Source organism: Pipistrellus hanaki, assembly GCF_964339955.1.
Source record: "Pipistrellus hanaki genome assembly, chromosome: 9".
Classification (NCBI taxonomy): domain Eukaryota; kingdom Metazoa; phylum Chordata; class Mammalia; order Chiroptera; family Vespertilionidae; genus Pipistrellus; species Pipistrellus hanaki.
The window spans coordinates 8,225,610-8,241,260 of record NC_140511.1 but is presented as its reverse complement, the minus strand read 5'-3'; the positions used below and the strand labels follow the sequence as shown (position 1 = coordinate 8,241,260).

Genomic DNA, 15,651 nt, shown 5'->3' with positions numbered 1-15,651 from the left:
AGAACTGGTGAACTCAGCACGCTGGCGGCGTGGGTGGGGTTCCTGTGGGCAGCTCAGCGATGGCTGCTCTGGAGCGCACGCAGTCGGGACCATGGAGTGAGTGACAGCCAGTGACAGGGAACGAGAGAAAGGTACTCACTGTGGTCTCTGATAATAAACACAGCCACATGGACCTCTTCTATTTCCTTTACAGATTATGATTTTTTTCTTTAAATTCTCACCCGAGGATAGGTTTTCATCGATTTTAGAGGGAGAGAGAGAAACATTAAGAGAAAACATACACCACATGTGCCCAACCGGGGACCAAACCTGCAGCTTTTTGGTGTCGGTGATCACACTCCACCCCACTGAGCCAGACTGGTCTTTTACTGCCTCGCTGTTGGTTACCGTGAGCATGGCTGATAGGATTGTCTCTTGTTGCAGCACTTGGAGCAGGAAGTTCATGCGCTCAGCAGTGCAGCCCCCTGGAAAGAGGTGGGAGATCCTCAGATGTCTCCTAAATGCATGCCTTAGCAGGTGTTCCATGAGGATAGGATGATGCAGGGAAAGAATGAATCAAAGCAGATATTTTAAGGGTCTGTAAACAGACATCATCTTTCTTTAACGGTAGCCGAAAGAATAGCAGAGTTTGAACTGCAGGCGGTTTATTTGATTATTTTAAATGGCTGTAGTTTTAAGCTGTAACTATTGTGGAAGGAAGTCCATTCGGACCTGATCTCAGGGGAGCCCTTTGGCCCTCAGGACTTGAGTTCATAGGACGGCAGTGTGGGTAGTTTCTTAGTTTCCTACATGAGTTTACATCAATTACGTAATTTCCCTAATTCATTATATTTACTTAGGACTGCACTCCAATGATGAAATTAAGATGTGGAAGTAGTGAGTGGCGTGACTGATGTCACTGAGCCTGCGCGCGCAGACTGAGACCGCAGGCAGGCCTTCACTCTCAGTTGTCACGTGCAACAGCCGGCAGATGGGGCTGCCCCTGCAAATCTCACACACTGCTGTTTTGGTGTTTTGGTTTGTTTTGTTTTTTACTGCATCTGAGGCAATTTACCATTGCCTATTTTATTTGTCTTTTCTTTCTCAAAGTACATGTTAGGATTACTATTTTAAATAGTACTTTTAAAAATATTTTTTTTTTGTTTTTTTTTTTTAAGAGGGAGAGGGAGAGAGAAACTTTGATGTGAGCGATTGAAGCATTGACTGGCTGCCTCCTGCATGCCCGATACCCGGAATAACGCCTGTAACCCTGGCCTGTCCCTGACAGGGAACCAAACCGGCAACCTTTCAGGACATGAGATGATGCCACACTGCACGGGGCCCAAAAATACATTTTAAAAATTAACAATATGGAACTTCCATAATTGTGAAGAGATTTTTGGATTATTTGATTGTTTTGTGAGTTTGGACTTTTTTTTTTTTATAATGTTGTATCTTACAAGGGTAATCTTAAAATCATTCAAGAAATGCTTTTGGGATGAAGCCTAGATTGCCCTAACTTGTTGTAAGATGAAAACAGAGGGGTTTTTCTTATTCACAAATGATGTTTAAATAAGAGTTTACTTTAAATTTTAATGATTAAAGAAGAGATTGCGTAAAAAGTACTTTAGTATGCCTTAAATTGAGGTTTCTTAGAATTATAATACTGTACAAAGAAATCTGTTTGAAGAGGATAATAGTCGTTTTTTCATAAATAAATACTTCAATAATTTTAACAGTCTAAGAACGAGAACCTTTTACGATTCTAATGAGAATGGTCTCTCTGTTGCATTATATCTCAAGTCTTAACCTCAAACGTTTGCTCTTTATTTTTTAAATATATATTTTTATTGATTTTTTACAGAGAGGAAGGGAGAGGGATAGAGAGTTAGAAATATCGATGAGAGAGAATCATCAATCAGCTGCCTCCTGCACACCCCCTACTGGGGATGCGCCCGCAACCAATGTACATGCCCTTGACCGGAATTGAACCGGGGACCTTTCAGTCCACAGGCAAACGCTCTATCCACTGAACCAAACCGGTTTTGGCAAACTTTTGCTCTTTAAAAAAGCTTTTAAATTTAAGAACCAAACCTGCTAATTTGCCTAAAGGTTGGTGTATCTTTTCCTCTGCTCCTGGTTAGTAAGTGGTAAACAGACTAGCATTGGACACAGGGAACCAGCTTCAGAGAACCGCCAGGTGTGGCCACGTGCGTGTGGTCTCTGTTCCGGAGAGGACAGTTTGGGCGCTCATGGTTGGGACTTCCTTTGGGGCTTATCAGTATACATTGGAGGTTCAAGAATATCTGCCTTTCAGTCCTGATTTTGCTCTTGTTTTGTGTGGATTTTGTTTCTGGAATTAGAAATTCTTTCTCATTTCTCTCTAGAAGGAACTCTTATTCTCGGAATCAGTGAATTTCTATTCATTAGTTTGTCTAAATAAATCATCTTTTGTGAGAACTAGTTCAAAATAGATTCAATCCTTGGTATTTATTTTCTTAAAGGCAAGTTAAAAATTGGAAGTGAGAAGTTTTTGCCATTTCTAGGTAGAACTGAGAGTAAGATGCTTTCCTGCATTCTTTCTGAATGAATCTCACCACCATGTGGTCACTTCAGATCGCTCTCCTAGATGCTGCTGCCCACCATTACGTCTCTCATCACAGGACATTTAAAACGATGCACAAGTGCACGCTGAGAATCACTGGATCTCACGTGAACAGAAAGCACAGCTGGAGTCCGTTCCTGAGTTAAGGAACTGACGATTGTGGCAACTTCAGTCTCTATTAATATTGAGTAAACCAGAGAGTATGACATTATGTTACTCCTTATATGTTTGTAGATTTAACTACTTGTTGAAGATATTTGTCTTATTGGGGCTATTTCTGCCATTGTATTGACTTGATTACTCAAATTAAAATAGATCTTTAATTGTTTTGGGCTGCATCTATAGTTTGAAATGTAGGACTGTCTCTTGGGTCCTGTGCACAGAGCTGGTATGTCCCTGCATTGCTCAGTTACACGCAGCTCCCATTGGTCTGTAATGAAGCTGAAATGCCTGGGTCCATTTATTGCAACAACAGCTATTTTAAATATCCATGTGAATGATGATGATTAATATATAAAGTCTAACTTTCAAAATTGTTTTTGTCTCCTCTGGGCATTTCTTGTAAGGTTTGTTCACATTCATGTTTTGGTTTCTGACTTTAAAATAATTTTCCTTTGTTGTAGGATGAGCAGTTCTTAGGTTTTGGCTCAGATGAAGAAGTCAGAGTACGAAGTCCCACCAGGTCTCCTTCAGGTACGGCGGAGCATGCGCATGGCGCCTGTGCGTTTTGTTTGTGAAGAGACTGTGGCTTCCCTAGCCTTCTGTGCATGGAAAGGATGGCCTTAATACGAGGGTTCGGAGGTAAACCTTCCTCTTCCCTCCCCCTCAGTGACAGGCTGTGTAACCACCTCTTTCTCTGGGGAACCCGAGGCCTGGGAGGTAGATGTCCGTGCGTGGCGGGCCTGGCACAGCACCTCAGATTTGTGTGTTTGAATGATATGGTAGTATACAGGGTAGGTTTACAGTTATGAGTCCATGAAACAGTTTATTCTCATATTATTCTTTAGTAATAATTACATCATTTTCCATATGAACACTGTAAACCTACTTTTGTCCCACCCTATCTATGACTTTGGGAATAATTTGGTCATTATTTTTTACAGATGAAGTTTGGTCTATTATTGTCAAAGAACTAAAAACAAAATATTAGCACTGTGTGAATGTGAATGTTTTACCTGATTCTTGAAAGGCAGTATTAAAATAAAACAAAAACGATATGGTGTATCTTCATTTGTAAGCAATGTTTTTGTCATTGTTTTCACCAAGAAAATACCTAGACTGTCTTGAGGTTCTAGATCAGGGGTCCTCAAACTTTTTAAAGTGGGGGCCAGATCACGGTCCCTCAGAGAGCTGGAGGACCGGACTATATGAACTACTAATCCCTACTGTAACACCTTGGCTGCGCTCACTGCCCAAAAAACCTGGCGGGCAGGATCAGACTCCCCTGGGGGCTGCATGTGGCCCGCGGGCCGTAGTTTGAAGACCCCTGTTCTAGACTGACAGTTTTCTGGTAGACAGATATTAGTGGAAATAACATTCAATGCCTTGCAGAATGCCATTCTAATAGGAGATAGCTATAGATCTTTTTTTTTTTTTTTTTTTTTAATCTTCAGCTGAGGATATTTTTTCCATTGCTTTTTAGAGAGGGAGGGAGGGAAAGGAAGGAGAAGGAAGAAGAGAGAGAGAAACATCAGTGTGAGACACATCATTGACTGGTTGCCTTCCGGATGTGGGGAGCAAACCCACACAGAGGTGTGTGCCTTGACCAGGAAGTGAACCCTCGACCCCCCAGCGTGCAGAGTAACACGGGCAGAGTGGCTGTGGATCTTTTGCTGGAGAAAACGTTCCCTGTCTCTGCTGCCATTCTGAACTCTTGCAGATTCTCTGATTCTATGTGGATAGACAATCTGGGTAAATGTGATGTCATAGGCTGTGTTTTTGCTCTTTGGCGTTGACACAGTTTGTAAGGTTTGTTAGCAGTTGGGTTGTTTAAGAGTCATGTGCTATATAGTAATCTGATTTAGAGACATAAGTAGACAATTTTTCCTTTCCCAAATGAGGGTGGTATTGCCATTATAGTTGGGGGGATTAGCCAGTAAGATCCCAGTGTCTGTGCCATTCAGATAGTAGAATATTTTCATTAATATGTGGTGAAATCTTAAACCTTCATATCATAAAGTGATTTTTTAAAATATTTTTATTGGTTTTAGAGGGAGGGAGAGGCAGAGAGATAGAAACATCAATGGTGAGAAAGAATCATTGGTTGGCTGCCTCCTGCACGCACCGCCCCCCTCCCCCGCTGGGTTTCAAGCCTGCAACCCAGGCATGTGCCCTTGAATTGAACCCAGGACCCTTTAGTCCGCAGGTCGAAGCCCTATCCACTGAGCCAACCGACTAGGGGTCATAATGTGATTTTACAGATCATGTGGTCTAGCCCTTCATCAGTAAATGCCAAAACGAGGCCCAGAAGATACATGCGCAGTTACTGTGAGTGGTCTGAGTTCTGTGACTGTGGTGTGGGAGCTGGCGGCAGAGCGAGGCTCTGCTCTGCCTGCCTTTTCCGCTTCTGTGAAAAGCTGGGTGGAAGCAGCCTTCAGAGTTACCCAGGCTGGGTGGCCGGGCTGAGTCACCCGGTGGGTCAGGCATCGTGTGGGCCCTCTCGGGGGAGCTCACCTGTCCATGGCTTCCTTGGACGGGCTCCTGGTGTCGTCTTGTTGTTGAAAGCCACGTGGATATTCGTCACTCTGTTGTCACGGGTGTACACAGTGAGAATGGGTTTGTGAATCCTGGCTCCATTAAGGGAAGCCTCTATATTTCAAAAGCTCAACAATAAACTCTTTGTTGGTTTCTGTTGTTAGAAAGTTGGTTCCATGGTCCAAACGTTCCTCCCCATGGCATGCATCCCCTTGATGCCTGTGAGCAGAGGTGTGGTTTCATGTGGGAAGAGAAGATCTGATAGACTAGGGAACTCAAGACATTTAGGAAATACAGGTTTATACAAAGCACTTTAGGAAAAGAATGTTGTTTTCTTGAGTCTCTTGATAAATAGCAGATTGAGCTGATTTATAAACTGGCAAATTCCTTTTATTTAGAAATCTGATTTAATAAATTGTTAATTTGCTCTTAAATCAGTTAAGGTTAATTATGTGTGTGTGTAATTTGAGACTAGTTAGTTCAAGAAGCGGTACATGGGGTCATTAATGGGCACACCGTCATGTCACCGCTGTGGCTAGTCCGCATGCTGCCGATGTCCTCAGTGGATGTTTTACTGCGGCAAAACCGACCGGCAGCTCAGGGCTGAGCCTCCCGTCCTTTCCCATGGAGGTGAGAGAAGAGCACTCTGCTCACACTCACTGCAGCCGAAGACCGGAACTGAAAGGACGGAACGGGTTGCGGTGAACATGCTCAGGTGTTAATCTTGGTGGTGAAGATGAGGAACAGGCAGACAGGTTTCTTTTTACCATGTTTTTTTTTTTTTTTTTTTTTAAATATATTTTTTTATTGATTTTGTACAGAGAGGAAGGGAGAGAGATAGTTAGAAACATCAATGAGAGAGAGTCATCGATCAACTGCCTCTTGCACACCCCCTACTGGGGATATGCCCGCAACCAAGGTACATGCCCTTGACCGGAATCGAACCCGGGACCCTTCAGTCCCCAAGCCGACGCTCTATCCATTGAGCCAAACCGGTCTCGGCATCTTTTTACCATGTTTTTGTATTCAGAAGAAAACCTTGCTCGCCTAAAGTTGTAGTAACATCAGTTTTGTATGTTATAAATTGCTCATTTGAGAGCCTTTTACTATGTTAGGGTTTGTTTTTTAATCAAAAAAGCATGTAAGTGTTCTTTTAGGTGGAAAGTTATTTATCTGATTTCTAAGCCATTTCTGAGGCAAGTTTTTGGGGAAAAGAGACTAAGCACAATTAAAATGTGACACTGACTCATTAGGCGCAGTGGAGTGCAGTCCCACGGGCTTGTGCTGTGATGTTCGGCTTGTTACAGCCTGACCCAAAGTTAACCCGCTGTCTGTCTGTCTGTCGCACAGCCAAGAGCAGTCCTCGAAAGCCCCGCGGGAGGCCTCGCAGCGGCTGCGACCGGAGCCCCGCCCTCCTTGCCGACCCGCCGGCCTTCCCCCCTCTCGGCAAGCCAGAGACCAAGCCCGCAGATAAGATCAGGAAGAAAGACTCTAAAAGTTTGGAAAAGAAGAGAGGAAGACCTCCCACCTTCCCTGGAGTGAAAATCAAAATAACGCACGGCAAGGACATTTCCGAGTTACCAAAGGGAAGCAAAGAAGACAGCCTGAAAAAGATCAAACGGACCCCGTCCGCCACGTTCCAGCAAGCCACCAAGATTAAAAAGCTGCGAGCAGGCAAGCTCTCCCCCCTCAAGTCCAAGTTCAAGGCGGGGAAGCTGCAGATCGGAAGGAAGGGGGTGCAGATTGTCCGGCGGCGCGGCCGGCCGCCCTCCGCTGAGAGAGTCAAGGCGCCGGCGGGCCTCCTGCTCGGCTCTTCCCCGGACAAGCCCCCGAAGGCCCGCAGGGACGCGGACGGGGCGCCGGCCGCCGCCAAGGACGACAAGACGGTGAGGCAGAGCCCTCGGAGGGTGAAGCCAGTGCGGATCATCCCGTCCTCCAAAAGGACGGACGCCGCCATCGCCAAGCAGCTGCTGCAGCGCGCCAAGAAGGGGGCGCAGAAGAAGATCGAGAAGGAGGCGGCCCAGCTGCAGGGCCGCAAGGCGAAGACGCAGGTCAAGAACATCCGGCAGTTCATCATGCCCGTGGTCAGCGCCATCTCCTCGCGCATCATCAAGACGCCCCGCCGCTTCATCGAGGACGAGGACTACGACCCGCCCATCAAGATCGCGCGCCTGGAGCCCGCGCCCGGCGGCCGCTTCGGCGCCGCGTCCTGCGGCTCCTCCGACAAGTCGAGCGCCGCCTCGCAGCACTCCTCGCAGCTGTCCTCCGACTCGTCGCGCTCCAGCAGCCCCAGCGTGGACACCTCCACCGACTCGCAGGCCTCGGAGGAGATGCCGGGGCTCCCCGAGGAGCAGGGCCACACCCCCGAGGCGCACGCGCCGCTGCCCGCCGCCCAGGCCCCGGAGAGCGACCGGAGCGACCGGCGGGGCCGGCGCTACTCGGCGTCGGAGCGGAGCTTTGGGGCCAGGGCGGCCAAGAAGCTGTCGGCGCTGCCGAGCGCGCCGCCGCCCGCGGCCCCCGCCTCGCCCCCGCCGCCGCTGCTGTCGCCGCCGCCGCCCCTGCAGCCGGCCGCCGGCCTGGCGGACGCCACGCCCTGGCTGCTGCCGCCCACCATCCCGCTGGCGTCGCCCTTCCTGCCCGCGCCCGCCGCGCCGCTGCAGGGCAAGCGCAAGTCCATCCTGCGCGAGCCCACCTTCCGCTGGACGTCGCTGAAGCACTCGCGCGCCGAGCCGCCCTTCTTCTCCTCCGCCAAGTACGCCAAGGAGGGCCTCATCCGCAAGCCCGTCTTCGACAACTTCCGGCCGCCGCCGCTCACGCCCGAGGACGTGGGCTTCGCCGCGGGCTTCTCGGCGCCCGGCGCCGCGCGGCTGTTCGCACCCCTGCACGCGGGGCCGCGGTTTGACGTGCACAAGCGGAGCCCGCTGCTGCGCGCGCCGCGCTTCACGCCCAGCGAGGCGCACTCCCGCATCTTCGAGTCCGTCACGCTGCCCGGCGGCCGCGCCCCCGCCGCGCCCAGCCGCAAGCGCAAGCGCCGCGTGTTCAGCCCGCTGCGCGCCGAGCCGCGCTCGCCCTCGCACTCCATGCGCACGCGCAGCGGCCGCCTCAGCGCCGCCGAGCTGTCGCCGCTCACGCCGCCGCCCGGGGCCGCCTCGCTGAGCCTCGCCGCCAGCCCCCACGCCGCCAGTGCCTTAAGCCCCGCCTTCACCTTCCCCGCGCACCCGCTGGCGCCCGGGGAGGCCGCCGAGAAGGCCCCGCGGCCCCGGAGGCCCGGCGCCCCCGCCGAGCCCTTCGCGGCCGGCGGCCCCGCACCGCTCTTCCCCTGGTTCACGCCCGGCCCCCAGGCCGACCGGGGCCGCGCCCGCGCCCGCGACCGCGCCCCCGAGGAGCCGGCCCGCGACCGCGACGCCGCCGACAAGCCCGCCGAGAAGGACAAGGGCCGAGAGCGCGACCGCGAGCGGGAGAAGGAGAACAAGAGGGAGTCCCGCAAAGAGAAGCGCAGAAAGGGGTCCGAGATCCAAGCCGCCGCCCTGTTCCCCGCGGGCAGGGCGGCCAAGGACAAGGCTGGGGGGGAAGAGGCGGCCTCGTCGTCCTCCGCCAAGAAGGTCACGGGGCGGAAGAAGTCTTCGTCCCTCGATCCTGGGCCCGAGGTTGCTGCCGTGACTCTGGGGGACTCGGCCGCTGTCAAAACCAAAATACTGATCAAGAAAGGGCGAGGGAGCCTGGACAAGGCCGGCCTGGACCTCGGCGCCGCCGCCCCGCCGCCCGAGAAGGAGAAGGCCCTGTGCCTGCCCGCCCCCGGCGTCAAGCACTCCGCGCCCTCCATCGGCTCCATGCTGGCGCAGGCGGACAAGCTCCCCATGACCGACAAGAGGGTCGCCAGCCTCCTCAAGAAGGCCAAAGCCCAGCTCTGCAAGATCGAGAAGAGTAAGAGTCTTAAGCAAACCGACCAGCCCAAAGCACAGGTACTCCTTTCCGTGTTGCCTGGTGACCTCCGTCCCGCCAGCCCCTTCCAGGGCAGCGTTAGCTGAGGGCTCAGTTCTGTCAGGTCGCGGGAGTCGGGAAAGGCGGAGGAAGGGGGGACATCTGCAGTGACCTGTGATAGGTGGACAGTGATAGGGGAGAGCATTGCAAGGAGAGGAACGGGAGGTAGATACACGTGTGAGGGCGGTGAGTAGCTAGGCCGTAGGCAGGAAAGGGGTGAGCTAAGGCCCACAGGTAGGTTGGGGCCACGTGACAGAAGTTTGTACTTAATGGGTTTTTTAGGTAGAACCTGTGACAGTTTTGAAGGTGCAATTCTGTAGTCAAGTTGTCTACTATAGAAAACGGGATGGGGGCGGATTCTCATCCTAAGGGGTGCTAATGAGAGAAATAAATAGATGATAGATAGATAAGTAGATAGATAGAGGGTGTGTGCAGATACACCGGAGAAGCTGTTGGCCTCAGGTTGGGACAGAGAAGCTGTTGAAGAGTTAGTAAGATGAAGACAAACATATTTTTACCAAGAACAGTATTGTGGTTTTATTTTGTTTGTTTGCTTGTTTGTTTTTCCTTTTTACATGGTAAACTAGGCACTGGTCTTTTCTCAGAAAGCATACCTATCTTTAGGTTCTTTTTAAAAATTTGTCATACAGTAAAATGCACATTTATGCCAACATCGCAGTCAGGGCGGAGTGAACACACACCTGGGTTTTTAATGTTCCTCAGCCTGGGCCATTTTCTACTAATTCTGCGAGATGGGAGTTCAAGCAGGGACTTCCTCTGACACGATTTGGGGTGTTTTTTGGTTAGCCTCCCAGTGATGAGCAGTAGCTCTTTAAGATGGGAGACTTTTTGGTTTGGAGTCTTTTGTACTTCATTCATAGGTTATGTCCTCCTACTTCCCTGTTGACCAGGGAAATAACAGGAAATTGTGATTAGCCTGAACTTCTTGATAATATACTGGCGGCTTGAATTTTTAGGGGAATTTTCAAAAAGTAGTATAATTAGGAATAGGAACTTAGTTGATTTCTGTCTTTTTCCTGCCAATGTTAGGATGCAGAAGTAGTTGATTCCTGCAAATTGATATGGCCTATCAGCTGGAAATAACTAGAGTGAGTCTAGATTATAATAAGTTAGCCAAAAATGTGCTGGTTTCATTTAACATATATTGTCAACATGTGTGGTTGTTGTTTGTTTTGGCTTCCCTCCTACTTAGGGTCAAGAAAGTGACTCATCAGAGACCTCTGTGCGAGGACCCCGGATTAAACACGTCTGCAGAAGAGCTGCCGTGGCCCTTGGCCGGAAACGCGCTGTGTTTCCTGACGACATGCCCACCCTGAGTGCCTTACCGTGGGAAGAACGAGAGAAGATTTTGTCTTCCATGGGGAATGATGGTAGGTCAGGGTGTCAGCCTTCAAGTCCTAGCACCGGGTGATCTGCTGCTGATCCTTCTGGGATGCCTCGTAGGCTCTCAACAGCATCATGTATTCGTCTGGATCCTCTAAAAACAGGTGGCAAGGGGGCGTTCAGTGAACAAGGATTCTCATTAGAGGAACTGTCTGTGAGCCCAACGGGGAGGGGGCCGGGGAAGGCTGGGAGAGCTGTCAGTCAATGAGGGAGGGAGGGAATCTGCGGGCACAGCCTTCCTAGACAGCCCTGCAGGCTAAAAGGTTTGGCAAGACAGTCCTTGAGGAAAAGGTGACCGCCGGAGGGCTCTGTGTCCCTCAGGAGCAGGTCTGTCTCAGCATTCGCACATGCTCACCCTGGGAGCCCTCCCGCGCTGGCGGCCCGGCGCCATGGGTTTCAGAGCTCAGCAGCGGGGCCTGGGGCCAGTCCTGTATTTGGGGGTTAGTGAGGCTCATGGTCACCCGATAGCTCTCAGGTGATGGGTAAATGCTCGTTAGGATGTAGAGTGTAGGCAGTCCTCTGGAGCAGTCAGTTCATTTTCTTGAACTTCGGGTTAGACTATGTTTTGTTTTCAGTATTTAGGTTTCTGCTTTCTTTAAGCCACACGTTTGTAGGCATTTAATAACATTTAAACAACTATTTAAACAGGCTTTCAGTTCCGCATATGATGGGTTTTAACGTATTCCATTTCACTTTTGGAGTCCCAGTGAAAACAAAGTTTGAGTGTTGTTAGTGGTATAAATGGATTTTGAAGCTCTCCACCTCTGCTCCCAGGAAGGAACCAGATCCTCCTTCAGAGCTAACAATGCGTTTCTCCAACAGACAAGTCCTCCATCGCCGGCTCGGAAGATGCCGAGCCTCTTGCTCCGCCCATCAAGCCGATCAAACCCGTCACCAGGAACAAGGCGCCCCAGGAGCCCCCCGTGAAGAAGGGCCGGCGCTCCAGGCGGTGTGGGCAGTGCCCTGGCTGCCAGGTGCCCGAGGACTGTGGTGTCTGCACTAACTGCCTGGACAAGCCCAAGTTCGGAGGCCGCAACATAAAGAAGCAGTGCTGCAAGTGAGTGGCTCCTCGGACCGGCCTCCCTCCGGGAAGGAGGGTGACCGTGCTCGGTTCGTTGCAAAGATGAATCCGAAAACTGAACGTGGTTGTACTCAGTTCTTGGGTTTCAAGGTTAGCTGCACAGCGTGACTAGGTGTGAGTTGTGCTTCGTTTTTATTTTATGTTTTAAAATATATTTTTATTGGTTTCAGAGAGGAAGGAAAAGGGAGAGAGCTAGAAACATCAACGATGAGAGAGAATCATTGATCAGCTGCCTACTGCATGCCCCACCATGGGAATCTAGCCCCTAAGCTGGGCATGTGCCCTTGACGGGAATCGAGCCTGGGACTGTTCAGTCCTCAGGCCGATGCTCCATCCACTGAGCCACACCAGCCAGGGTGAGCTGTGCTTTAAACAGACGTTCCTTGGGGCAGCGCTGGGAATGCTTTGAGCTGCTCAGTGCACCTGGTGGCCATGAGCCCAATGCAGCTGTGGAGCGATTGCAATGTGGTGAATGGCGAGGAACTACATTTTTGTCACATTTTAGTTAATTTAAATGTACGTAGCACGTGTGCTTTGGGGTTACCGTATCAACGAAGCTAGAGGGGCTTTCTGCTTGAAAACTGACAGATTCAGGCATATTTATCAGGTCAACCGAAATTCCCTTTATCTTTATGACTTTCAAGAAGCATTGGTGATACCTGCTTATGTCTCTGCTGTCTCTCGGGGTAGTTTCACGCCGTGGGATTTGTGATACGGACGTTGTGCTGATCTCTTCTCCCTTTCTTAGTCAGTTTGTGGATGCACTTTGACCCTATGGGTAATTTGTCTAAAGTGGATCAGAAGAATTGCACAGACAGACTTTTTGGGAATTGAGCATATCAGAAAGTGCCTGGAATCAGTAGTAGATTTTATCAGTAGATATTTTCTGAATGAATGAATGAATGAATGAATGACGTGGAAGTCACTTATGTAAAATCAATGGGAGCAATTCTGCGTTGCTCCAGGGAGGCAGTTCCCAGGAAACAGCAGGTAGTCCTGTGCTTTGGTTTAGTCATTCTGGCGGTTAAGCAAGAATCTTTTCTCTGTCTCATTCATGTAAAGGAGGGAGAACTCACAGCTCAGCAAAAAGGTAAAGTCATACTGAATTTTGGGGTAGAAATTGACTCTGTTACATTTTACACTTCAGATTACGTTTGAATTTCGTTAAACTGAGGAGTAGTATTTATTATACATATGTTAATATGTTACCCGTGGTCGACAAACTGCGGCTCTTTGGCCCCTTGAGTGTGGCTCTTCCGCAAAATACCATGGCCTGGGTGAGTCTATATTTTGAAGAACTGGCGTTAGAAGGAGTTTAAGCTTAAAAAATTTGGCTCTCAAAAGAAATTTCAATCGTTGTACTGTTGATATTTGGCTCTGTCGACTAATGAGTTTGCCGACCACTGTTCCAGACGAAGCCAGCGCTTCGAGGGAAGCCAAGGACCCAGGTGACAGAGGGAAGCCAGTGCCAACAGCCAAGGGAAGGAAGGCCTACTTTTGCATGAATTTCATGCATTGGGCCTCTAATATATTAGTGTGTGTGTGTGTGTGTGTGTGTGTGTGTGCGTGCGCGCGCGCACACATATGTATATATCAAAGTCCTGACATAGATCTGTAGCACTGTGGTGGCAGAGAGAGGACTTGCTGGATAACTTTAGTCTATTTTATAATCAGGTTGCTCTAAATGAATATTAATCTCAGAACAGAACTGATTTGAGAATAAAAAATATCAACCGGTGGTTTTGTACTAGATTATAAGAAATTTGAGTCTCGTTTAAAAGATAATGTGGTATTTGCTCCTTTTAGGACTTAAAGATAGGGACACTGATTGAAGGCTCTGGTTTCACCTGTATAATGAGCCGTCCTTTTTCCAGTTTTCAGAATGGCCCGGATAAAGATTCCCTGGTTACTGCAGGCAGATTAACACTTGTCCGAATTGCTTCTCTTCTAAGCGCCACTCACTTTGTGATACCCCTTGTTCTCCTAGGATGAGAAAATGCCAGAATCTACAGTGGATGCCTTCGAAAGCCTATCTTCAGAAGCAAGCAAAAGGTGATGTTGTCCAGAGTTCTTCCCCAACATGCTTCTCGTGTTAATGCCGTATAGCTGTGCACATCTAGTGTAACGAGAATACTGGTTAGGTTTCTTTTTAAGTAGAGTATGTTTGAAATTTCCATTTTAAAAAAAAACCACACATTTTTAAAATTCATATAAAGATTACAGTTTCTTCCATTTCCTAGAACAATTGAGAGTATAGCTATTCTACCTGACCAGCTTAACTTTCTTGTCAACATTAGCTGCAGGAAACTGAGCATAAGATGGTTACATTCCTATACTTCTATTTTAAATAAAATTTTTCTTGCTTATAGATAATCATGTTTTCCCCCTAGCTGTGAAAAAGAAAGAGAAGAAGTCCAAGAGCAGTGAAAAGAAAGAGAGTAAAGAGAACAGTGTTGTGAAGAGCGTAGTGGACGCCAATCAGAAGCCCCTCCCGTCGGCACGCGAGGACCCTGTCCCCAAGAAAAGCAGCAGTGAGCCTCCCCCTCGGAAGCACACAGAAGAGAAGAGCGAAGAGGGGCCCGCCTCTGCTCCGGCGCCCGAACCCAAACAGGCTCCCACTCCAGCCTCCAGGAAGTCCAGCAAGCAGGCCTCCCAGCCTGCGCCCGCGCCCGCGCCCCCCCCTCAGCCACCCAGCACGGCGCCCCCCAGGAAAGACGCCCCCAAGGCAGCTCCCAGCGAGCCCAAGAAGAAGCAGCCCCCGCCGCCGGACCCAGGTGAGTGAGGGAGCTGCCGAGCCAGGAGGACTTGCAAAAAGCACCGCTGTCTTACACAGCATTTGAAAACCTGCAATAGATGTTTCAGTCTTCCGTGTAAGAAAATTAGCTTTTAACCGTCCACAGTAATAAAGAAATAGAAGCCAAAACACAGTTAAGTTGGAGATACTGTCTTAATTTCCTGTTCCATGCCTAGAGTTTAAGTCGTTTTCATTTTCCAGCAGCCTCTTCTTCCCAGGCCAGTCAGTCCTGGCGGAGCCGTTGCTCTTGCCGTTAGCTGTGAGTGTGGTAGCCTCTGACTGCGATTTATTTTGAATCCTTCAGGTCCAGAGCAAAGCAAGCAGAAAAAGGTGGCTCCTCGCCCAAGTATTCCTGTAAAACAAAAACCAAAAGAAAAGGTGAGAGCTGTGTATCTTTGCCGTCTCTCAGGGGTGTGCTCTGTTCTATGGGAAAAGAGCCTTGTTCGTGGTGTAGTCGAGTGGATGAAACTGCGTTTTTCTTCTTTGTAGGTGGCAGTGGAATTTAGGTGTTAGCTCATACCCTTTTTTGTCTCTTTCCCCTTGTTTTCTGTTCCTTGTGTCCCTACAAGTACATGCTGTAGGCTGCTTAGCATCCTTCAGCAATATCTGTCTGTAATCCCCATCCTTCCCTGTGTGCACTGTTTTTAGGATGTGGATAGACAGAGATCTTTAAGACTCTTCTGGCTCTTTTCGCCCTCTTTCCATGCCATCATAATGGTACACATGTATGTTCTGGCTGATGCTCTAAAGAGCATCCATGATGCAAAGAAGGGCAGCAGATGCTAGGTTTTTATTAGGCCACGCTCCAGAGTCATCGCCCGGTTTCTGGCTGTGATGATGAAGCGTGATTCCATTGGCAAATTTGAAATCATCGGTGATCACAGAGCTGGGAAAATTGCTGTGGACCTCATGGGCAGGTTAAACAAATGTGGAGTGATCAGCCCAAATTTGAACTGGAAGATCCAGAAACATTGCAGAGTAACCTGCGCCTGCCCGCGAGTTTGGTTTCATTATGCTGGCATCATGGACCACAGAGAAGCAAGAGGAAAACACACAGGAGGAAAAACATTGGGGTTATTTTCTGGGACTGTAATTACATACATGTAAATAAAA

General features: G+C 49.3%; 1 protein-coding gene and 1 pseudogene across 15 annotated transcripts in view; both read left to right on the top strand.

Moving 5' to 3' along the window:
- KMT2A (lysine methyltransferase 2A) overlaps positions 1-15,651 on the top strand; it is an 82,940-nt gene that overhangs the window by 18,989 nt on the left and 48,300 nt on the right. For 7 of the 14 annotated variants that reach the window (XM_084895534.1, XM_084895525.1, XM_084895524.1 and 4 more), the window contains 7 exons: positions 3,208-3,277; positions 6,629-9,240; positions 10,473-10,650; positions 11,486-11,720; positions 13,732-13,796; positions 14,135-14,518; positions 14,843-14,916. In XM_084895534.1, coding sequence (XP_084751660.1) covers positions 3,208-3,277; positions 6,629-9,240; positions 10,473-10,650; positions 11,486-11,720; positions 13,732-13,796; positions 14,135-14,518; positions 14,843-14,916 — 3,618 coding nt within the window. Of the gene's footprint in view, positions 1-3,207; positions 3,386-6,628; positions 9,241-10,472; positions 10,651-11,485; positions 11,721-13,731; positions 13,797-14,113; positions 14,519-14,842; positions 14,917-15,651 lie in introns of those variants that run through there. The other 7 variants (XM_084895530.1, XM_084895527.1, XM_084895529.1 and 4 more) reach the window with 2 other exon arrangements.
- LOC311627492 (small ribosomal subunit protein uS8-like) lies at positions 14,930-15,645 on the top strand (annotated as a pseudogene). Its single transcript has one exon. The product of its transcript is annotated as a small ribosomal subunit protein uS8-like (transcript).